The sequence below is a fragment of the Urocitellus parryii genome, chromosome 11 (genome assembly GCF_045843805.1).
Source record: "Urocitellus parryii isolate mUroPar1 chromosome 11, mUroPar1.hap1, whole genome shotgun sequence".
Classification (NCBI taxonomy): domain Eukaryota; kingdom Metazoa; phylum Chordata; class Mammalia; order Rodentia; family Sciuridae; genus Urocitellus; species Urocitellus parryii.
In genome coordinates, this window is record NC_135541.1 from 105,197,718 (window position 1) to 105,222,172 (window position 24,455).

Here is a 24,455-nt window from a genome sequence, read left to right on the forward strand (position 1 = left end):
TACTTTGCTCTTGATCAGTCATGCACACAAAGAACCAATTTATCTCTGCAATTAGTGTTCTCAGTGCACATTCTATGAGATCGGACAGGCAGGCTGAATTTAAGAGTCTGTGTGGATATGTATTAGAGGGAGACTACAGATAGTTCCCAGATAGAAAGCAAACAAAATTGCTATGTGAATAAAGTAAGGAAAACATAATACTACCTACAGCCTCAGGAGTAAAGGGAAAATGACCTCATATGGAAGGGACAGGGAAGAAGTGTTACTGAGGGCACTCATCATAGGAAAACTCCCTTCCAATCATCCAACAGAGTTACATGTCAAGAGATAAGCATTCCATATCTCAACTCTTCTATTTAGGCCACAATACAACATAATAGAAAGGCAAAGGTCTTACTGTGCTCTAAGCTTTGGTCCCAGACTTGAACACTACTTTTCTTGTTGTTTTACTTTTGCTGTGCCACTCAGAATCTCAATTCAGTAGGGTTCCCTCTTATCTTTTATATATGCCACTAATATAGGAAGTTTAGCCAATGAAAGGCAAACATACTGCTAAAGAGATACTATCATCTATACATGTATAAGACTCCTAACATCCTAAATGTTTCCATTCCTGATCAACCAGAATGGACTTTAATTCCTATTAAAACCCCTCTGGCACTTATAAAAGTAAAAGATATGGTCTTTCTTGGCAAAACAACACTAAAAATAGTTTTATTGTAAAGTAAGAAATAATAATGTTAAAAAGCTACAGATATATTCCTAAATATGTACTCAAGTTACAGAGTTTTTAATAAACAAGTTTTTATTATTGTTTTATTTTTTAATCTTCTACTTTTCTCTTTCCCTAAGGACTTCTATAAGGCACAAATTATTCTGTTAATTAATTTTAGTTTAATTCCTTTTTCATTATCTTTACCTTCACCTCAACACAATAAAGAACTCCTCAAACCTTACACATTCTAAGACTATAAATGCTAAAATAATATTCACAGAGAAAAAGCAAACTGGTAAAGATCAAAGGGAATGACGACTATGGTAATTAATACTGTTGCCTCATACTCAGACACTATGTTAAGAACTTTACATATATTATCTTATTTAATCAGAAGACACAACACTTTTGTAGTGCTTCCTATGCTGAGTTGGATTCTTTTTTATTATAGTTTAAAACACAAAGATCTCACAAATGCATTTTAATGAGTTTCAACAAATGTAGAAAAGTAATAAACAAATTAAGACACACAATATTCCTATCACCCCAGAAAATTCTCATTTGCAGTTAATTATCCATTCTGATCACTTGAGGCAAACACTGTTTTCATTTTTATCAGCACAGATTACTATTTGCCTTTTCTTGAACTTCATATCAATGGAATTATTCAGTATCTACTTATTTGTGCACTTTATTTTTGAGTTTCATTCATATTTTGCTTATATCACTAGTTCTTTTTCAATTTCTGAATAGCATCCTACTGACTATACTGCAATTTGTTTATTTACCTATTGATGGACATTTGGGTTGTTTCCACTTTGTGGCTGCTGTTAATAAAGCTGCTATGAACATTCATCTCCACATCTTTTTGTGAACATATGCTTTCATATCTATTAGGAATATACCTTAGAGTAGAATTGCTGGGTCACAGCTTGAAGTATATGTTGACAAGAACTTTGCTTTCTACTGTGCATGGTGGTGCACACCTGTAATCCCAGCAACTCGGGATACTGACACAGGAGGATTGCAAGTTTGAGGTCAGCCTCAGCAATTTAGCAAGACCCTATCTCTAAATAAAATATAAAAAAGGGTTAAGAATGGGGCTCAGTGGTTAAGCACCCTTGGGTTCAATCCCCAGTACAAAAAAAAAAAGAGGAGAGACAGTTTTCCAAAGTGGTTGTATCGTTTTGTAGTCCTTAGCAGTAATATATGAAAGTACTCTCGGGGCTGGGGATGTGGCTCAGGCGGTGAAGCCCTCGCCTGGCATGCGTGCGGCCCGGGTTGGGTTCGATCCTCAGCACCACATACCAACAGGGATGTTGTGTCCACCGAGAACTAAAGAATAAATATTAAAAATTCTCTCTATCTCTAACTCTCTCTTTAAAAAAAAAAAAAAGAAAGAAAGTACTCTCACATTCTTACCAACATTTTATTAGTCTTCTTAGATTTAGCCATTCTGGTAGGTTTGAAATGATACTTTGCATTTCTCTGGTGACTAATGATGTTAAGCACATCTCTATGTGTTTATTGGACATTTTAATACTGTCTTTTGTGAAGAATCTGTTTCAGGCTTTTGCTCATTTCTTACATTGTCTCTTTATATTTACATATTCTGGTTATGAGTCCTTGGCCAGACAACCATATCACAAATATTTTTTCCATATCCTAGTTTGTCTTTTCATTGTCTTACACTGTTTAAGATAAGCAGAATTTTAAATTTTTGATATAGTCCAGGTCATAGTTTTTTTCCTCTTATAATTAAGTACCTTGACTTAGGAAGTCTTTGCCTATACCAAGGTTGTGTATAATTTTAGCTTCTACATTTAGATCAATGATCCATCCCCAAATAATCCGTGTACGAGATTATTTGAGAAAAAGGATATAGATATGCATAGTTAGACACCATCTGTTGAAATGTTTCCTCTCCTCCATTGAGTTGCATTGGTGCCTTTGTCAAAAGTAAATTGAGAGTATATATGAGGGTATGTTTCTATACTTTCTGTTCTGTGATTTGTTTGTATTTATTTACTTAGGTACTGGTAATTAAATCCAGGGGTGCTCTACCACTGAGCTACATCCCAAGTCCTTTTCATTTATTAATTTGAGACAGGGTCTTGCTAAGTTGCTGAGGCTGGGCTTGAATTTGTGACCCTCCTGACTCAACCTCCATAGTTGCTGGGATTATGAATGTGTGCCACTATGCGCAATCTGTGATTTTATTTTTTTAAGTAATTTTTTAAATTTAAAGATAAAAGTACAACTTAGAAGAATGTGGCAGTCGTATGCCTATAAAAAAATCTTCAGTGAACTATTACAACAAGCTATTGCTAGACCCTACATTAAAGCTGGACAATAGTGGCCAGCCATATTGGCCATAATCTTGGTAGGCCAAGACAGGAGTTTGAAGCCAGCCTGGACAATTGAGTAAGACCCTCTCTCAAAAATAAATAAATAAATAAATAAAAGGGTCAGAACTTCATGGTAGAACACTTGTCTAGCATGTGTGAGGCCCTGGGTTCAATTCCCAATACTGAAAAAAAAAAAGTTGGAGAATACTGTTATAATTGATGTATAGAATATCACGATAAGAATAATTACATCAGTAAGGTGCAGTGGCACACGCCTATAATCCCAGCAGCTTGGGAGGCTGAGGCAGGAGGATCCTGAGCCCAAAGCCAGCCTCAGCAATAGGGAGGCCCCTAAGGAACTCAGTGAGACCCTGTCTCTAAATAAAATCAAAATAGGGCTGGGGATGTGGCTCAGTGGTCTAGTGTCCCCGAGTTTAATCCCTGGTACCAGGAAAAAAAAAAAAAAAAGGACAGAACAATTACGTCTACAGCAGATCACTGACATTCATGGATCTAATATTTAAAATTTCAATTATCTATTGAAGTTCTAAACATCCATAATTTAAAGCAACCATGATTTTGCTAAGACACATTTGGATTGCGCTCTGAGGCTTGTGCGTAAACATAATTTATCTAAGCCTAGCAAAATCTTCAACATCTATAACTGACAAGGTTCTTGACTGATTTTCTTGGTTAATTTTCATAAGTGAAATTGCATGTGATTGTGGTATTTTAAAATATATTATACAATGATTTGGGGCATATTTATCAAGAGCATCAATGGCCTACTGTAATAATAATGTTAAAATACCTGCTATAATAAATAAAAAGACAATAAAATACTTTTCATAATTAAAAAAAACTGGGGTGGGGTAGAGCTCAGACAAGCATGTTCAAGAGCCTGGGTTTTTTGATTCCCTAGTAATGAATTAAAAAAATAATTAAAAATATGTAAGAGAATAGAACAGACATTTTTTTAAGATGAGCAAATGAACAATAAGCACATTAAAAGATGTTCAATATCACTCATCACTAGAGAAATGCTAATAAAAACCATTAGGTATTACTTCATATCCTATAGGATAACTTCAATTTAAAAAGACAGACAATAACAAAATTGAAACCATTAAATCTTGCTGGTGGGAATGTAAGATAAGTGTAGCTACTTTATAAAACAGTTTCATAGTCTCTTACAAATTAAGCATAGAATTACTACTCTACAACCCATCAATTCCACCCTAGGTATTTACCCAAGAGAAATGAAAATATATGCTCACAAAAAAACTTGTAATGAATGTTCAAAATAACATATTTACACTGGTCAAAAAGTGGGACTAACCCAACTGATGAACAGGTAAAATGTGGCATACCCATATAATGAATGTATGTATGAATAATATTCATACATAAAAAGTCACGGAAAGGAGTCAGACACAAAAGACCACATATTATTAATCCATTTATATGAAAATTCCAGATACAAACAGAATTAGTGGTAGTCAGGGCTGAGGATAGGAGGAATGAAAGTGACTACTGGGGGCTGGGGATGTGGCTCAAGTGGTAGCGCGTTCGCCTGGCATGCGTGCGGCCCGGGTTCGATCCTCAGCACCACATACCAACAAAGATGTTGTGTCCACTGAGAACTAAAAAATAAATATTGAAAATTCTCTCTCTCTCTCTCTCTCTCTCTCTCTCTCTCTCTCTCTCTCTCTCCTCTCTCCTCTCTCACTCTCTCTTTAAAAAAAAAGAAAGTGACTACTGGGCTGGGGATGTGGCTCAAGCGGTAGCGCGCTCGCCTGGCATGCGTGCGGCCCAGGTTCGATCCTCAGCATCACATACCAACAAAGATGTTGTGTCCGCCGAAAACTGGAAAATAAATATTAAAAATTCTCTCTCTCTCTCTTAAAAAAAAAAAAAGAAAGTGACTACTAATAGGTACAGAAACAGGGTTTCTCTCTGCAGTAATGAAAACATTTTAGAATTAGACAGTAATAATAATTTTACTATCTTGTGAATATTTTAATAACCACTGAACTATATACTTTAAAAGAGTAAATTTTATAGTATACAAATTATCTCAATAGAAAAAGAAAGAAAACTATTTAATGATTGCATAATAAAGAATATGAGACACTAAAATGAATGAAACAGGATGCTGTGGAATATTGAGAATATATGAAACATTTTCAACCAAAAAATTTAAAAAAGACTATTCTATAGTGGATGAAGGTACAGAATTCTTTTCTTGTTTGGTGACTCAGGAAAAGAAAAAAAAATTGTTGAACCAAAGCCACAGCCAGATAATGAAGAACAAGTCAAAAACCCATGCTTTTTAATTTTTTTTATGGTAGTACTATCATAGTTATTATACACTGAAATTCATTCAGTAGAATAAAAATATCTATACAGGCAATCAAAAAGCAAATTTATAGCCTGAAGAGGTTTATATAATCCTTCTCTCTACAGTCCTTCTAACAGTTTCCAGCTTTAACAAATTGCATGGCTCTAGTGCTACAGCCTACAGAAATCTGTTATAGCTATGTGGAAAATAGCCAAAAAACATTTCTTACTAAAATCCGTTGTCATTTTATTGCTACTATTCATACAACCATCTGACAAATTTGCATAATTCATTTGTAAGAATAAAAGAAGCCTTAAAAATAAATCTATATACATACAGAGATGCATATATATATATATACACATATATACATATATATTCTTTTTTGAAACAATACTGTTCATTCAGGTTAATAAGTTATCAGAAGTTTGAGGAAGAAATCCCCTAAAGCCCTTTATCTTTTCTTGCCTCCAGCTGGGAGTTAGGAAGAGACCATAACAAGAAAGGGAGAAAGAGGTCTGTACATACTTCATCACTTATAAAACCTGGCAAAAACAGCCACAAATTCCAGAGCTCTCCCAGTTCATGTAACATTAATATCATTTAAGTGGGATATTATTCAAGTTGATGGAGTTTAAAATTTCCTAAATTCAAGTTGGTGGAGTTTAAAAAACCTTAATAATTATTTTTTGATAACACTTGACTTAAAGTGTCTATGCGCAAAACAATCTAAGTTTAAAGCACTATACACTACTTGGCTGGATATTTTGATAGAGTTGAATTGTCAACTGCTTTGCTATTTAGTTGAAGGGGAAATGTATAAATTTTTACCCATAAATGAGAATGATTAAAAAGTGTTAAAGTATGTGTATACACATAAAATAATTTTATTAAGTTATATTTTACATATGATAAAGTTTACCACTGTAAATACAAAGGTTAATTGAAGATTTTCAGTAAATTTATACAATTGTGCAACTATCACCATGAAAATTTCTCTCATGCCAATTTGCAATCAACTCCAAATTCCACCCTCAGCCCAGGAAACCATTGATCTGTCCTTTTTCTTTCTTTTTTTTTTTTTTAGTTGTTCAATGAATCTTTATTTTATTTATTTATATGTGGTGCTGGAACTCAAACCCAGTGCCTCACACATGCTAGGCAAGTGCTCTACCACTGAGCCACAACCCCAGCTCCCATTAATCTGTTTTTTATGTGTATAATTTTACCTTTATTAAGAAATATAAAAATAGAATCATATGTTACCTTTTGTCACTGGCTCTTTTTATTCAGCATAAAGTAATTGAGGCTTTTCCATGTTACTGTATGTGCTAATAACCTGGGGGTTTTTTTATTGCTAAGTAGTATCCCATTGTAGGGATACACCACAATTTATTCGTTTACTTATCTCAATTATTTCAAGTTTTGGGTTACTGTGACTAATTCTGCTATGAAAATTTGCATACAAAATCTTTGGACTTATGTTTTCATTGCTCTTGAGTACATTCCTAGGGATGGAATTGCTGGGTCATATGGTAAATATACAGTTAACTGCAAAACTGTTTCCCAAAGTAGCAAGACCATTTAATATGTCCAGGGCAATGAATGAAGTTTCTTCACATCCTTGCCAATATTTGATGTTGTCAATATTAGTGAGTATAACTATTCTAATAGGCATGAGGTAGTACATTGTGGTTTCAATTTGTATTTCCCTAATGATGAACGTTGCTGAATACCTTTTCATGTACTTATTAGCTATTCATGTTTTTGGAGAAATAACTGTTCAAATCCTTTACCCATGTTTTTAGTGTGTTGTCCTCCAGTTCCAAACACATTCTAGATACAAGTCTTTTAATAAATAAATAATTAGCAAATTATGTTCTCCCAGTCTGTGGCTTATCTTTTCATTTTCTTATGGTGTCTTCCTCCCCCACTACCCACCACCAGCCACCTGGTACTAGGGATTGAACACAGTGGTGCTCTAGCTACATCCCCAGCCCTTTTACTATTTTTAAATTTTGAGACAGGGTCTTGCTAAGTTGCACAGGCTAGATTCGAACCCGAGATCCACCTGCCTCAGCCTCTCAGGATTTCAGGTGTACACCACCATGCCTGGCAAGTTTCCAATTGTGAAGAAATCCAATTTACCAAGTTTTCTCTAATGGATCATGCTTTTGAAGAAATCTTTCCCTAACCCAAGATCACAAAGATTTTCTTCCATGTTTCCTTCTGAAAGTTTTATAATTTTATTCTTAGAATTAAATCCATGATCCATTTTTAGTTCACTTTTGAATGAGGTCAGGATCTACATGTTTTGTTTTGGTATACAGATACCCAATTATTCCAGCACCATTTGTTGAAAGTTAATTGCCTTAGGTCAATTGATTTTATTTTATGTGAGTTAATTTTAGGACACAGTATTATTTTACACTGATCTATACTTTAAGCCAATTTTATAGTAATTACTATAGATTTAAAATGTACTAGAATTGGGTAGGGTAAGTGCTCCAGTCTTGTTTATTGGCTATTCTGGTTCTCTGCATTTCCACATAAATTTTAGGATGATTTTGTCAATTTCTACAAACAAGCTTACTTGGATTTTGACAGGAAATGTATAGTTATAGATCAATTTGAGGAGAGCTGTACTCTTGACAATATGGAGTCTTCTAATATATAAATGTATATACATATATCATTTTATTTAGGTCTTCTTTAGTTTCTCTCTGAATTGTTTCACAGAGTTTCTGTGTGTGTATAAACTAAAAAAAAAATATGTCTCTAAAAGCATTCTAGATTGTTTTGTATTTTGCTTATCACAGTGCTAGGAACTGAACTCAGAGGTGCTCTAGCACTGAGCTACAACCTCAGCCTCCTTTCTCATTTTTGCTTTTTTAAATTTTGAGACAGACAATAAAGATATTTTAAATCTTCTATATTTATTAATGTTATTAATATTAAGTGTATATTTATATCTGAACAGAGTACATATGTGTTTCAAATAAACTAACATAGAAATGACATGCAGAACCTATAGTTCACATAAAAATGATATGTAATGATTTAAGTAAACTTTTTTTTTTCCCAGAGAAGTTTTAGGTAAACAAAAAATAATTTGGTGGATCACGAGCTTGGTAAGTTTTTATTATATAACAAACTCTGATTATATGACCAAAAACTAACTAAATAAATTTTTAGACAGGGTCTCACTAAGTTGTTAAGGTTGGCCTCCAACTTGAGATACTTTTGCCTTAATCTTCCAAGGAACTGGGATTACTGGGATTACAGGCATGTGCCACCATACCCAGCAGCAATCCAGATTGTTTTTTTAAAGCAGGTTTAATCTGAGTGTTAATACATATTACCTGTTCAATCATTTAATTTTATAATTAGGATAATGCCTAGCATTGCTTCCACTAGTGTTCCCCCAATAGTTGTTTTGAAAATCAATGCACATCATAAATGTTATTGCTGAGAGTACATTCTGCATGAGATAGTCTGAGAAGCATAACCATAGGAAGCAGATAGTTCATACTGTTATTACAGAGAAAGTTAAATACAAACTTTTAGACATCTTAATGGTGTATTTAAAGAGTTCTGGACAATAATTGTTGCTTATCTTCTCAAGTAAACAACAGATTATAAACTCACCCTGGATAATAACAGTAATAACAAATCACTTCTATAATGCTTTCTATGTGTCAGGTACTATTTTAAGAACTTTAAAACTATGAATTCCTTTAGTCTTTATAGCAACCCTATTGGTAGTGAATATTATCTTCATTTTACAAGAGGAAAATCAAGTCCAGAGAAGTTAAATAAGTCATCCAAAGTCATACAGCTTGAAGATAGTAGAACCAGAATTCAGACCATTAGCAGTATGGTTTAGAATTCATTTGCTTAACCTTTCTGTACCATGAGAGAATAGAGGATTTCATTTAAAAGTATTTGCAGATTTCTGCTTCCAGTAATGAGAAATTGGGTAATTCAGATCAAATCTCCCAGAAAGTAGAAAAGCTAAATAATGGGGCTGGAGTTACGGCTCAGCTGTAGAGCGCTAGCCTCACACATGCAAGGGCCTGGGTTCGATCCTCAGCACCAAATAAATAAATAAATACATGAGTGAATGAATGAATAAAGTTAGAAAATAATGATTTCTAAAAAAAAAAAAAGAAAAGCTAAATAAAATATTTTAAAAAATCTAAATGAATACATCAGAGAACAAATAAATGGCAAAGAATTACCAGTCCACAGTCCAAAGACCGAAGTCCAAAAAAGTCAGTCACATTTGGGTTTCTTTTACTGTGGCAGATCTGCTGATTCTATATGAAATGACTAGGAGGCTATATTCAGTCTTTGGGCAGTTTTATAAAGCTGGGGGAAGCCCTAGTAAAGCCCTGGTAAAACTGGGCCCCTTAAAGGTTGCATCCTAGGGGTAAGAGTGAACAAGAAATAAAACACAACTTTCACTGACTAAAACTGTTCCAAGTCATCTTGGTGGTCCAGAAAATATTAATCCCGTGAATTTAAGGTGATTAAAGTGATCCTAGCCTCTCATGAATCGTCGAATCGTCTAGGCATTGAAGAGCAAAGAAAATCCTATCTGGAAGAGAGTCTTATCCAAGGTTACGGCCTATTTTTACAACTTTCCAAACAAAGTATTTGACACATAGTCAAAGAAAACTAGGCACAAAACAAGACAACATAAATTTTATGCAAGAGAAAAAATAGATCATAGAAATGGATACATCATAGTTCCAGATATTTGGATTGTCAGAGAAAAGACTTTAAGATAACTATCTTAAACTATTTTCAAAGAGATAAAAAATTATATAGAAAATAAGTGATACAAGAGATATGAAAAATAAGTGGAAATTCAAGAACTGGTAAATGTTTCAAAGGAGTAAAATCATATAGTATATATTTTCTGATCACAATACAATTATAATAAAATAATTAATAAAAAGACAGTCTGTATTTTTGGAAATTAAGAAATAAATCTTGGGCTGGGGGTATAGTTCAGTGGTAGAATATGTGTTCAACATGTGCTAGGCCCTGGGTTCAATCCCTAGCACATGAGCACACAAACACATAAACACACACACACACACAAAAATCACTAGTTGGGATAGATATAACTCTAAACCAAAGAAGTCATAATAGAAATTGGAAAATATTTTGAACTAAATTCTGTAAAAAATATTGCTATTTTAGACAATTAAAATTGTGCCTAGAAGTTTCTGGACTTAACTGAATATATTACAAAGAAAGCATACTGAAAATTAAGGAGTTAATTAAGTACCTATATAAAAAAATTCAGGAAAAAAAAATGAAATAAGCCCCCAAAATTAAATGAAGGCAATAAAGAACAGAAATTAATCAACCAGAAATCAGATGATAGAAGGATTTAAAAAGCCAAAGTAAGCCAGAGCTTGGTTCTTTGCAAAAATTAATAACATAGACCACTGGGGTATCTGAGCAAGGGAAAAAGAGTAGCCATGTTACACATTTAAAAAATGGATATTATGCTGGGGCACATCTGTAATTCCAGCTACTCAGGAGGCTAAGATGGAGAGGCCTAAGTTTGAGGTCAGAATAAGACTCTGTTTCAGAAACAAAATTGTTTTAAAAGTTGGGGAGCTGGGGATGTAGCTCAGTGATAAGAGTGCTTGCCTAACATGTATGAAACCCTGTGTTCAATTCTCAGTATTCCAAAAAAAAAAAAAAAAGTGGGGCTAGAGATGTAGCTCAGTGGTAGAGTGTTTGCCTAGTACATGCAAGGTCCTGGGTTCAAGCCCCAGCACTGCAAAAATAAACAAATAAGTAAATAAAAAGTTAAAAATAACAAAAAAAAGATATTTAAGAAGGATGCAATGTAATAAAAGGATTTTATGACTTTATGCCAGTGATTTTGAGAAGTGTAATGAAATAATTCTTAAAAATATACAACTTACCAACAAATCCCACCATTATGTACAACTATAATGCACCAATTAAAAAAAAAGTGTCTATGTTTATACCTTCAAAAAAAGAAGAAATATACCACTTATAAAAAAGCCAACACAAGAACAAAATATTTCCATAGTTATGAGATGATTATTAAAAATTATATTTGTAATTAAATTATTAAACTAATGAAATGAAATTCATAATTCAAAGCTTTTTACAAAGAAAACTCCAAAGTCATGTCTTTATCAACAATTTTACTAATCATTTATGGCAGAAATAATTCTAATTATGTATAAATTGTTCCAGAGAATAAAAAGAAAGTGATAAGCAAACTGTTTAGTAACTCATTTATAAAATCAGCAATAAATGGAAAGTAAAGTTCAAAAATATGAAGAAAAGGAGTAACTAAACATAATTAAAGTCAGAACAGTGGTTACCTTTAGATAAAAGAGTAGAGGTTATAGTTGGGAAAGGGCAGTCGGGGGGGGGGGCAGGGGGCTTCTGGGAGCTGACAATGTTATGTTTTCTGACCTCAGTGGTGGTTTCCAAGTATTCGCTTTATAATAAATCATTAAAATGCACATTTCTGTCTATATGCAGGTGTAATATAATTTGTAATAAAAATTTAATTTAAATTTATGGAACCAATGTTACTTAATAAAAGAATGGTATAAACAAACATCTGTTGACTTTCATTAATAAACTTTTCTTTCAGTGCTGGAGATAAAACCTAGGGACTCACACTAGGCAAGCACTCTACCACTGAGCCTCAACCCCAGCCCTATATTAAGTAATTTTCTTGACTATGTATCTTTACTTACTCTAAAAGGTTTGTAACTTCCTCTTCTTAGATACTCTCTTTTAGAACTTAATCTCTTTACTGTCCACTAGCTTCCAAGTTCCATTAACACATACTATACCAGAATCAATAGCTATAATTACAATTTGTAGAAAGAGCATCAATTCTTGAATAGTCTATATTTTTTTCACATGGGGGCACTGTTTGTAAACTCAAATTTTAATCTTGGTTTCTGGGATGATAACACACTAAAATTAACCAGTGATTTCTAATGATTGCAAGATGTATATTATAAAGGCATACAAAGCAGGTAGTTTCATCTGGAAACCAAATAAATATCAACTCAACAGTTTTCCTGGGAACTTTCACATCTGTTTTCTATCACTGATTATTTTAATCTATTTGTCCCCAGTTTTTGTGTAGTCAGTCCTAGTTCAAAATCCAGACATTCGTCTAGAAAAAGCCTTTCCAGTAACAAAAAATTTAGTGACCTGAAATACAAATGGTCTTTTATTGAGACCAAGCTGTTGATTATTTCTTCTCTAAAACTATAATAAAAAGACAGCTAACTAGGACTGAAGTGTTGCTCAGTGGCAGAGTGCTTCCCAGCATGTACAGAAGGCCATGTGTTGAATATCCAGTACCACCAAAAAAAGAACAGCTAAGTGAACATAGTTCAAATTTTGTTTTTGTTTTGGCAGCAATTACAAAACCTATAGTGAAGTATTGCTCCTACACACCTTTCTAAATGCCTTTTAACATCTCCTTTAAGATGAATAGTAAGCATGAAAACATCAGAGTTTAAAACAATTCTGACTCAAATCATGGCAATCCAAACTTTGGTTTACACACTATTATCAATTAAATAAAATTAAATAAAGGTACGATTTTCACTATAAAATTTCTCACTTTTGGAACATGAGGATTAAATTCCACAGCTCTATGAATTGCTTCCACAGCATTAATTTCTGCTGTGCTTAATCCTCTTCTGGAGGCTGTTTCTGGAGAGAATCTGTAAGAAAAAACCACAAAATAAAGAAATGAATAACAAAAGGAAAGAAATTATGGATTTAGACCATAATATAGTTCTCTAAATCAAAGGATTCTGGAAATGACTAAATTCAAAACCAGATAACTACTAAGAATGATAGTTAAAGCCTTCTGGTTCAAAATATAAAAAACAAGAAAGCCCTTTAAGGAATGAAAATTTTCAAACTTAGGTAGAGAAAGCATTCAGAAGTTCATTGAAGGCACACTTTGGGAAAGGTAAGAAATTCTACACAGGGACATCCAGAGAATCTCATGAAATATAAGTATATTCATATCAAATTTTTTTATCTGAGAAGAAATAAACTATAAATACTTCATTCTAATTAATATCAAGGCGTAGTAATATAAAGTGAAAAACAATGGCCACCATTTGATTAGTCTCTGATTTTCTTTTTTTGAGACACTGTACCCAACCAGTTTCTGAATATCTTACCTGCAGAATAAAGAAAATTCACTAAGAGCAGTCAAAAACACAAGGAAAACAGAATAACACAATCCTAATATAAGAACAGACAACATGAAACTTATTTTTCCATCATACTTCTTACTTATTAAAACTATTATTTATCTGTACTTTCTTTCTAGATACTGGTTTAGGCACTCCATAATTACGTAATCCTCATACAACCACCCTACAGTACTATTTTCATTTTACAGATGAGGAAAAGACTCAAAATAATTAACCTAGCAAAAATCCTACAGCTAGTATATTATAAAGTTTAAATTTAAGTCTCAGTTTATTTAGCTCTAAAAATCTCTCTCCACTACTGAAAGAGAGAAGCCTCAAAGCCACAAAGGATCAAAGGTTATTTAGAAGAAAGCAGAGAGGAAGAGCATAGTTTTAAAAGTCAGTAGAGGTAAAACATAATATTGAAATTAGCATTCTTCTCAAATAATTGTAGTTTTCTACTTGCCTAGTATGCACAAGGCCCCAGGTTCAATCCCCAGTACTGAAAATAAATAAATAAATAAATTACAAAAAATGAATCAAATAATTAGTTTTCATAACTACTTACTTATCTGAAACAGTCCTTGTTTTCAACAGTGCTGCTGTATAACAGATTGCTGCTGACTTTGGAAGGCTTATATCTGAAATAATAATTTGAATTCAGATAAAAATTACAAAAATGTGTTAACATAATATTTTTATAACAATAACTCATAATACAAATTCAACACATGTGATATAGTAGCAGAAGCCACCTGACACATAGTTGGAGACCTGAGTTTTGAATTCTGATTCTTCTATTTATTAGTTATGTATCCTTGAACCAATAGCAACTTCTTTGATCTTAGTTTTCTCAAGACAGAATGGTACTTTCTGACAGATGATATTATGTCTATTACAGCCTTCCACACAATGGTGACAAGTACTCAACAAATGTTTATAATAACTTTTTTACAGTAAGACTATTCATGGAGAAAGCCACAGTATAATTAGTGCTATGCAAAAACTCCACCTATTCATAGAGTAAAACTAAGATTAGAAAAAAATTACTAGTTAAATCCAGGTTGATACAACCAAGGATGATTTTTACTTTTTCTTTTTCCTAAATGAAAAAGAAATTAATCTGGACCTATAAATAAACAATATAAATCCTTTTATAAAGGAATGTCTGAAATATTGTTATCAAAAGAGTAAAATTTAGAACTTGTTGATGATTTCAGTTCCAGAGTTACACTAGCAAATGGAGAAGTAAATTTGGAAGGAAGTAAATTTGGCTTCAACTACTTAAGGATTCTAGAATGGAAAAAAATGGGATTCATGAAAACTGAAAACACAGAAGCAAATCAACTTAGACAGACTTTATTTTATTTTATTTTTAATGAATCAGACCCTATTCTGATTTTGTAATACTCAGTCTCTATACTTGGGTTCAGCACAAATGTAAGTGAGCCATGCATCCAGTAAATTACATATGGAAGGAATTTCTAAAAAATGTCTCCATGAGCCCAACGTTATTCTGAAGCACTGCCTAAGAATTCCAGATGTTTAAAAGAAATAAACTTTTCTTTCAAGTATAATACATTTCACACTTCCAAGTCATGGGGATTCCTAAGCTAATGGGTAAGAACCTACAACAGGACAAGTGTGAATAAGTGACTTATATGTGTTTTGTTATAATGAAAGATATGACCAGAAATATTACGATTGTCAGGAAGTGAAAACTTGTGGTTAAAAACTGAAGTCTAGGGCTGCAGTTGGAGCTCAGCAGTAGAGCGCTTGCCTTGTACACGTGAGGCTCTGCGTTTGAGTCCCAGCACCACATATAAAAAAGCAAATAAAATAAAGGTCCATCAATAATTAAAAAACAAACAAACAAACAAACAATAAAAAAAAAAACCGAAGTCTTACTCTGAGTGAGAAAGTTTATGTATCTTTAAAATTTTCCCAATTCCGGGCTAGGATTGTGGCTCAATGGTAGAGCACTTGCCTAGCATGTGGGAGGCACTGGGTTCGATCCTCAGTACCACATATAAATAAATAAAATAAAGGTCCACTGACAACTAAAAGAAAAAAAAAAATTCTCCCAATTCTACTTGTGGTAAACTGTCTATAGTACAATAATAAAAATAACCAACATAGACTGAATTATTGTTGTGGGAAGACTAATGAACAAAGAAAAAGAATACCTGGGTTTAAATTCAGGATCGTCACTTACTAGTTGGGAGATACTCAATATTTAACCTTCTTAAATGTTAGTTTCCCAATTTAGTAACTGGAAAGAATAAAAACACTTGTCCTACCATCTTACAAGATTAGTATAAGGATCAGATGAGATTAAAATTGTGCTTTTGTAACTAAAAAGCATTATAAATGTTATTTACCCTTTTTTTTTTTTAAGGAATTAGGAATTAAACCTAGAAGCCTTTACTACTGAGCTACATCCCCATACTTTTTCTTTAAAAACTTATATCTTTTTTTTTTAACCTTTATTTATCTTTATGTGGTGCTGAGGCGCAAACCCAGTGCCTCACATATACTAGGCAAGCACTCAACCACTGAGCCTCAACCCTAGCCCCCCATACCTTTATTATACTTTTTATTATTCTCAGACACGGTCTTGCTAAGTTACTCAGGCTGGCCTCAAATTTGTGATCCTTCTGCCTCAGCTTTCCAAGTAGTAGGATTATAGACATGCAACCCCATATGTGGTTTCTGAATTAGTCTTTATAAATACTGTTAAGCAACTTCTGTTAGCTTTCCTTGATATTCAAACGAGTATAAAAATGAGGCACCCTACTATGTGCACAGCATTTACACTTTTCCAATTATCTCATGCAAGTCATGCTGTCTTCAATGTAACCAATGTTCATTTGTTTATACATTCCACTAAACTGTAAATCCTATGATGATGAAATCTATTTCTTCTTGTTCACATTTTATTCCAAAGTGCTTCATTCCTATTAGACACTCAATAAACAATTTTTTTTTTCTTTTGGTGGTGATGCTGGGGATTGAACCCAGGGCCTTGTGTGTACGAGGCAAGCACTCTACCAACTGAGCTACATCCCCAGCCCAAAAGAATAAATCTTGACAGAAGAAAAAGTTCCTCCTTGTAGGCTTTTGCTACCAAAAGTCCTGATAAAAAAGATACCTTAATAGCAATTTGTACTTACACATACTAAATACTGACTGGTAAGAATAGAGAAAATTAGAGAAATACTAGAATAGTATCATATTTATGAATATATAATTTAAAAGAAAATCCTTTAACATACTATCAACTAAGACAAAAAACTCACCATCATATTTTGCTAGGACTGCCTGAACATCTGCATAGGCCTGTAATTCTAAAAGTGATTCTAAGAGATTTTCATGGATGTTCAACATGGTAAGAGGAGGAAATTCTTTCATCAACTGTATATTGAAAGAAAAAAAGAGATTAAAATTAGAACAGAGGAACTTTCACTAAAGTTGAAATTCTTTTGCTTCTTTACAAAACTATAGAGACTCAGTCCTTAAAAAATGTATGTATATTAGGAGTTGGGGCTGTAGCTCAGTGGCAGAACGTTTGCCTCACATGTGTGAGGCTCTGGGTTTGATCCTCAGCACCACATAAAAATAAACAAATAAGGGCATTCTGTCCATTTACAACTCTAAAAAACAAATTTTTTAAAAAGTATGTGTATTAAATAAATATCATTATAAAACCTATCAATTAAAAAACAGTAATTCTGTATCAAAATAACTGGTAACTTCAACTACATTTTATTTTTAGAGGAATCCATATAAACAGTTTCAGTTATCAAACTTACTTACATCTCTCATTATTTTCACTGCTTCTCTTATTCTTCCTAATTTTCTTGCACACATTGCCAATCTTCTTTTAATATATACTAGCACATTGGTATCTCTCCCTATATAAAAAAACAAAAAGTAACACAATATTACTTTCATATTATGGCCTGTTATTTCACTAGAATATTATTTCTTAATTGCTTATCCTACAAGATTCAATTAAAATTAAATTGTGTCAAGATGGAAGAATATTTAATGATTACTGAATCTGGGTGATGAATATTTTGAATGGGAATCTCTTACATTTGTTTATGCTTGAAGTTTTATGTGTTAAAAGTTTAGATTACACACACACACACACACACACACACACACATATATATATATATATATATATTTTTTTTTTTTTTTTTGTGGTGCTGAGGATTGAACCCAGGACCTTGTGCCTGGGAGGCAAGCATTTTACCAAGTGAGCTATATCCTCAGCCCCTAAATGTTTAAAATATATGTTGAATTACTTTTGCCTCTAATAGTAAGTAATCTGAGTACAGTATATAGAATGTAATTTGTGTTTGAATAACAAATTCAATTTAATATTGCTGGAAAATAAATACATATATTAAAAGGAAAATATAACATTAGCCTATTATTTTAAGTTTCTGCATAATCTATAGTTTTAATATTCTCTATTTTTTAACTGAAAAACTCAAAATGTTCAAAGTACAATTTCTATGACTAATGTAAACTTTTTATTAACAACTAATAACAAACTATGAAACTACTTCTAAGAAGGACTAACAAAATTCTGTAACATGTTTAATTTTAATTTTATATTATGTAAAGACAAATGGCATGTTTTTTGTTTTGGTCAGTATTGAGGATTGAATCCAGAACTCTCACATGGTAGGAAAATTTTCTATCACTGACCTACATCCCTGGCTCTTTTTATTTTTTGTTTTGAGACAGGGTTTCACTAAGTTGCCCTAGTTTGCCCTCAAATTTGTGATCCTTCTGCTTGACCCCCTGAATTGACTTTATTACAGACGTAGTTTCATAAGTTCCAGTCTGCAAAACTAAATATTCCTGCAGTTGTGTGTAATAACATACATTAATGAAACATACTGTAAACATCATATTTAACTTGGAGAGAAAACATTATCTAACTTTTAATTTCCACAAACAAAAGATTTAGAACTTAACTGCTAATGGATAATGCATTACATAAACATATTTCATTTACTTTCTGTTAGTTACCCAAATCATAAAACTGAAATCCTCCGGCCATAAAAGGTAACAAGCAGGAGCAACATTCCTAATTCTAACATCTCTGATAAAGTATCTCAATCATAATCAGAAGAGTATCGTTAAAGATTAGAGAGATCATTTGACCCAGTTATCACACTCCTCATATCCCCAGAGGAATTAAAATCAGCATACTACAGTGATGAGGCCATATCAATGTTCACAGCAGCTCAATTCACAATAGCTAAGCTATGGAACCAACCTAGGTGCCCTTCAAAAGATGAATGGATAAAGAAAATGTAGTACATTGGATTGTTACTCAGCCATAAAGGAGGAGGAAATTATGGCACTTGCCAGTAAATGGATGAAACTAGAGACTATCATGCTGAGTGAAATAAGCCAATCCCAAAAACCCAAAGGCTGAATATTCTCTCTGATATATAGATTGCTGATCCACAATGATAGGGGGGAAGGTGGAGTGGAGGTTCACTGAAATGGACAGAAGGAAGGGAGATAGGAATGGAATAATGAATTGGACATAACTTTCCTATGTTTAAATATGAATACACAGTCAGTATAACTTCACATCACATACAACCACAAAAATGGGAAGTTATACTCCATGTTATGAATGACATGTCAAAATACACTCTACTGTCAAAGAACAAATTAAAAAAAAAAAGGAATGGAAAGACTTCAGTTGTTGTGGCTAATCTGATCCCAAACACAATCACAGAAAAAAAATTAACCAAAGAAAAAACCAATGTTACATATAAGGTTGGATTTTATGTTAAGAATCAGATGGTATGACTGGATGTGGTGGTGAAAACCTGTAATCCCAGCAATTTGGGAGACTGTGGCAGGAGGATTGTAAGTTTGAGGTCAGCCTCAGCAAGTTAGTGAGACCCTATCTCAAAATTAAAAATAAAAAGGACTGGGGATATAACTCAGTGGTAAACCAACCCTGGGTTCAATCCCCAGTTAAAAAAAAAAAGAATAATCAGAGCCACTCCTTGATGCTACATATAGATAACAGAGTCTGAAGAGCAAACAAAATGATGTCCTGAGTTCCCCAACTCAGGGATGTAGCTGAAGGGTACAGTATTTGCTCTGTATGTGCAAGTCTCTGGGTTTGACCGCAGCAGCAGAAAAAAAAAAAAAGCCTCTATTACTGAGTAAGGATGAAGATAAAGAAAATACCATCAATAGGATCTTCTCAATCAATACTAATAATCACGAGAATGCTCTCCTAAATACCAAATAGTTTTATATTTATGTTTCTCTAATAACCAGGTATTCAATTCTTGTATGAAATAAATTACCATTAAGTCTCAAAACAGCATATTTCCTTTCAATAACCAGAGCAAATTTTATCCTTTTCACAAGCTCTTTCTGGCTATTACATGTTTCTGTCTTACTGGCTTATACAAATTAATAAATTAGTTAAGTAAAAATTAGCTAATCTAGCATTGTTTTTATTGTTGGTGGTCTGTGTTTTAAACATGCAAGATCCAATTATAGGTGCTAAAAGGACAGTAAAAATCAGTTCAAGTTTGCTTACTCAGTTGAGCTTCATGCTGAGGACTCTGGTGCTGGCACTGCTGTGATCGCCTATAAATTGTTTCTCCTGCCTTGAGTGCCTGTTTAAATAACCTTTCAGCATCTACAATAGTGGTTGCTTCTTCCTCGGCCAGTAGAACATATGCAGTAGCACAGCTATAAAGAAAGCAAGCAAGGCAATCTGAAATAAAACTGTAAGGGCAAGTATTTTCTCTTGGGTATATCCCTTTGCTCTAAACCAAGTTTCCCTTAGCTTTACCTATACTTTCCATCTCTTGGGGGAAAAAACAAAAACAAAAACCAACTTTATTAGATGTTTTAATTTCTTGGGGACATACTAGTATATTCATTATGTCTAATTCCACAATTTTTTTCAGTCTCTTATCTTTCTCTTCTATTCTTTCTTCTTTTTTACCTCCATGGTCTGACTCTGTGTTTTCTTTTTTTTTACAAGGGGAGAAAAAGGAAGATATATAAAGAATTGTGTGAAAAGTAGTTCTGGCAACCATATACTACAGTGATCAGACTTGCTCTTAGTCACTACATATTCTGTAATATCCAACTCCTGTGGGCAGCTATGAAAGACAGTGAAGATAAGGAAGAGGGTCTCTATGCTAAAGAGACACCTTTCATATCTGACTCAAAAAAACATTTCAGGACTAGGCTTTTCCTTCAAACGTGAGTATTCCCTCTGCATGTGGCTCTATCCTCCCTTGGACTTATGCACAGTAGAATGCAGCATACTTCCCTTGGTCTGAATTCTAGTCCTTCCTTCAAACTCCTACCCTCATTCCTTATACCCATGATTACCTCAAGTTTTCTCTTCTTCACCCTACTAAAACAGAGATTTTTCTTTGTATTAGCCAGTCAATGGCTGGCTAATAACATAAATTCGTTCTTATTTTTGGATAAAAGAAGAGAAGGAAAAAGTTTCCATTTTCTTATTTTGGTACTGGGGATTAAACCCAGGGTTACTTAACCATTAAGCCACATCCCTAGTTCTTTTTGGGACAGAGCCTTGTTATATTGCTGAGATTGGCTTTGAACCTGCAATTCTCCTTCCTCAGCCTCCCAAGTCACTGGGATTATAGGGCTGTGTGCCACTGCACCTATTTAAAGTTTCCCTTTCATTTCCAGAAATAACAAGTACCTCTCTTTGGGGATCATGTCTTAGTTCTGATAATATAAGCCTACACTGTCCAGAACAGTCAGTAGTCACATATACTTACTGAGCACTTGAAACACGGCTAGTCTGAACTGTAATGTGACATAAGTGTAAAACGCACACAGAATTTTGAAGACTGAGAAAAATATTAAAAATGTTTGTATAGAACACAGTGTTTAACTCAACAAGACGAGAGACACTATTGGTAAAAAGTACAAGTGCAGGCATGAAACAAAAGTGATGGCCAGATAACTATCACCATCAATTAAGGTTGAGAAGAGTCTTTCAGATATGGAAATGTAAATCATACCATTTAGGCAAATAGTAGTCTAAATTATTCAATAATTTCACTAATCAACAATAATATCTCCTATATATTACATGGATTTCTCTGAAATATTAGATATACTGCTGCTTTAAACACTAGGTATCCTGCCATTTCCAAAACAAATTCAAATGTTTTAAAATAACCATAATAAAAATACTTTTTAAAAGATCTAGATGGATAAAATTGATGCAGCTGAATCAAAATATAAACATTATTACTTATTTATTTTTGTGGTGCTGAGGATCAAACCTAGGGCCTTACAAATGCTAGGAAAGGGCTCTACCACTGAGCTATATCCCCAGTCCCTCAAGATAATTTTAAATTATAGTTGTATGGTATGAGGAGGTTTTTCTTCTCCTAAAGCCTTCTTGTATTTATTCTTGCACCTGAAGATGTTAATGCAATAAATTAATTATATGAATCTTACTTTGGGGAATGTAATTTTCTTAAGTTGAGGTTAAATTCACATACCAAAAAAATCACAGTTTAAAGTGTTTTAAAGTGCATAATTCAGAGACTTTTAATAAGTTCTCAAGGTTGTACAATTACCAGCACTACATAATTCTAAAACATTTTCATCACCCCTAAAAGAAATCCATAAGTCTCCCTAACTCCTGACAATCATAAATCTATTTTCTCACTTGATAGTGTCCTTTATTGCATAAAAGATTCTAACTGATTAATGTAATTTATTTTTTTCTTATTACTTGTGTTTTTCAGATCCTATTTAATAAACCACTGTAAAATCCAAAGTTGGGGAGATTTGTTCCATATTTTGTTTTCTTCTTCGTCCTTCCTTTATTTACTTACTTATTTAGGAGGTGCCTATCTATCTATCTATCTATCTATCTATCTATCTATTTTAGAGGTGCTGGGAGCAAACCCAGGAGCAATTTACCACAAGCTACATCTCCAGTAGTCCCTTCACCATTCTTTTTTTTTTTTTTTTGAAACAGTGTCTCACTAAGTTGCCTGGAAAGGCTAGCCTTGAACTTGAGATCCTCCTGCCTCAGCATCCTGAGTTAGCTGGAATTATAGGCATATACTATCATGCCCATTTTGATCTGTGTTAGGTCAAACATGTTAGGTCCTTGATTAATTTTGAATTAATTGGTATGTATATGTGAGGTAAAGAGTTCAATTTCGTACTTTTATATGTGGCTATCTAGTTGTTCCAGCATCATCTGTTTTCTAAAAAGACTACTTTTCTCTCCACTGAATGTAGTGGCACCTTGGTCAAAAATCAGTTGACCATAGATATCAACTTATTTCTGGATTCTCAATTGAAATCCATTGATTTAGGTTTCTATGTTTATGATTTAATTGCTGTAGTTTTGTAGTAAGATTGAAAATCTTGAAGTGTGAGTCCTCCAACTTTGTTTTTCTCTTTCAAGACTGTTTAGGCTATGCAGAGTCACTTGCAATTCCACATGAATTTTAGGACCAGCTTGTCCATTTCTGCAAAAATAGTAATTGATAGGACTACACTGAATCTATAGATCAACTTGGGAAGGACAGTGATGTCATAATAATATTTAAGTCATCCAATCCATGAATAGAGGATGTCTTTCCATTTAAGTTGTCTTTAACTATCTGAACAGTGTATTATAGCTTTCAGTGTACAAGTCTTGCATATTCTTGGTTATATTTATTCCAAAGTATCTTAATAATTTTGATGCTATTGTAAATGGTATTATGTTATGATCTGAATTTGAAACGTCCCCCAAAGGATCATGTGTTGAAAGTTTGGTCCCCAGTAATGTTCAGAGATGGGGCTCTTGGAAGTGATTATTAGATCATGATGGCTCTGACCTCATCAATTTATTAAACCATTAAAGGATTCATAGCTGAATGGACTACTGAGAGGTGGTGGAAAGTGTAGGAGATAGAACCTAGGTGAAGGGAGTAAGTTCTTGAGGATGTGCTCTTGACTATATCTTGTTCCCAGTCTCAGTTACTATTTTTCCCTCTGCTTCTGGCTACTTATGAATTGAGTTGTTATCTTCTGCCATTTCCTTCTGCTATGATGTTCTGCCTCACCTCAGGACCAAAGCAGTGGAGCAGGTCAACCATGCACTGAAACATCAGAAATCATGAGCCAAAATATACTTATCCTCCTTTAAGTTGTTTTTTGTCATAGGGATAAAAAACTGACTAACACAGATTTGTTTTCTTGGTTTCCTTTCCAAATTGTTCAATGCTAAAGTATAGAAATGCAGCTAATTTTTTATACTGAGCTTGTCTCTTCAAACATTTTTGAAATCTTTATTGGCTCTAGTAAGAATGGCTCAGTATATAAAAATTAATCAATATGATATATCACCTTAACAGAATGAAGGAGAGAAATCACTGATCATTTCAAGTGATGAAGAAAAAGCATTTGACAAAATCCAACACCCTTTCATGATAAAAACATGGAAATCAGTTAATGTAATGCATCACATTAATAGAACAAAGGACAAAAACCATGATTATCTCAATCGATGCAGAAAAAGTATTTGACAAAATCTAACACCAGTATATGATGACAACATTTTTAAAATTAGGACTGTAAGGAACCTTCCTCAATCTGATAAAAAAGTATCTATGAAAAACCCAGTGATAACTACGTACTGATTGATGAAAAACTGAAAGTGTTCTGAGATCAGAAATAAGGCAAGGATATCTGCTCTTACCATTTCATTTAACATAGCAGTAGAAAAAAATGTCATCCTAAAA

General features: G+C 33.3%; 1 protein-coding gene and 1 non-coding gene across 12 annotated transcripts in view; both read right to left on the reverse strand.

The window, feature by feature from the left end:
- Positions 1 to 24,455, reverse strand: part of St7l (suppression of tumorigenicity 7 like) — a 224,905-nt gene that overhangs the window by 171,032 nt on the left and 29,418 nt on the right. For all 11 annotated transcript variants that reach the window (XM_077791008.1, XM_077791006.1, XM_077791005.1 and 8 more), the window contains exons 7-11: positions 20,246 to 20,400; positions 17,464 to 17,561; positions 16,947 to 17,061; positions 14,216 to 14,288; positions 13,059 to 13,161 (exon numbers count right to left, since the gene is read on the reverse strand). In XM_077791008.1, the coding sequence (XP_077647134.1) occupies positions 13,059 to 13,161; positions 14,216 to 14,288; positions 16,947 to 17,061; positions 17,464 to 17,561; positions 20,246 to 20,400 (544 nt within the window). The remainder of the gene's footprint in view (positions 1 to 13,058; positions 13,162 to 14,215; positions 14,289 to 16,946; positions 17,062 to 17,463; positions 17,562 to 20,245; positions 20,401 to 24,455) is intronic.
- Trnat-cgu (transfer RNA threonine (anticodon CGU)) lies at positions 16,644 to 16,716 on the reverse strand. Its single transcript has one exon. It is a non-coding gene; the product is annotated as a tRNA-Thr (tRNA).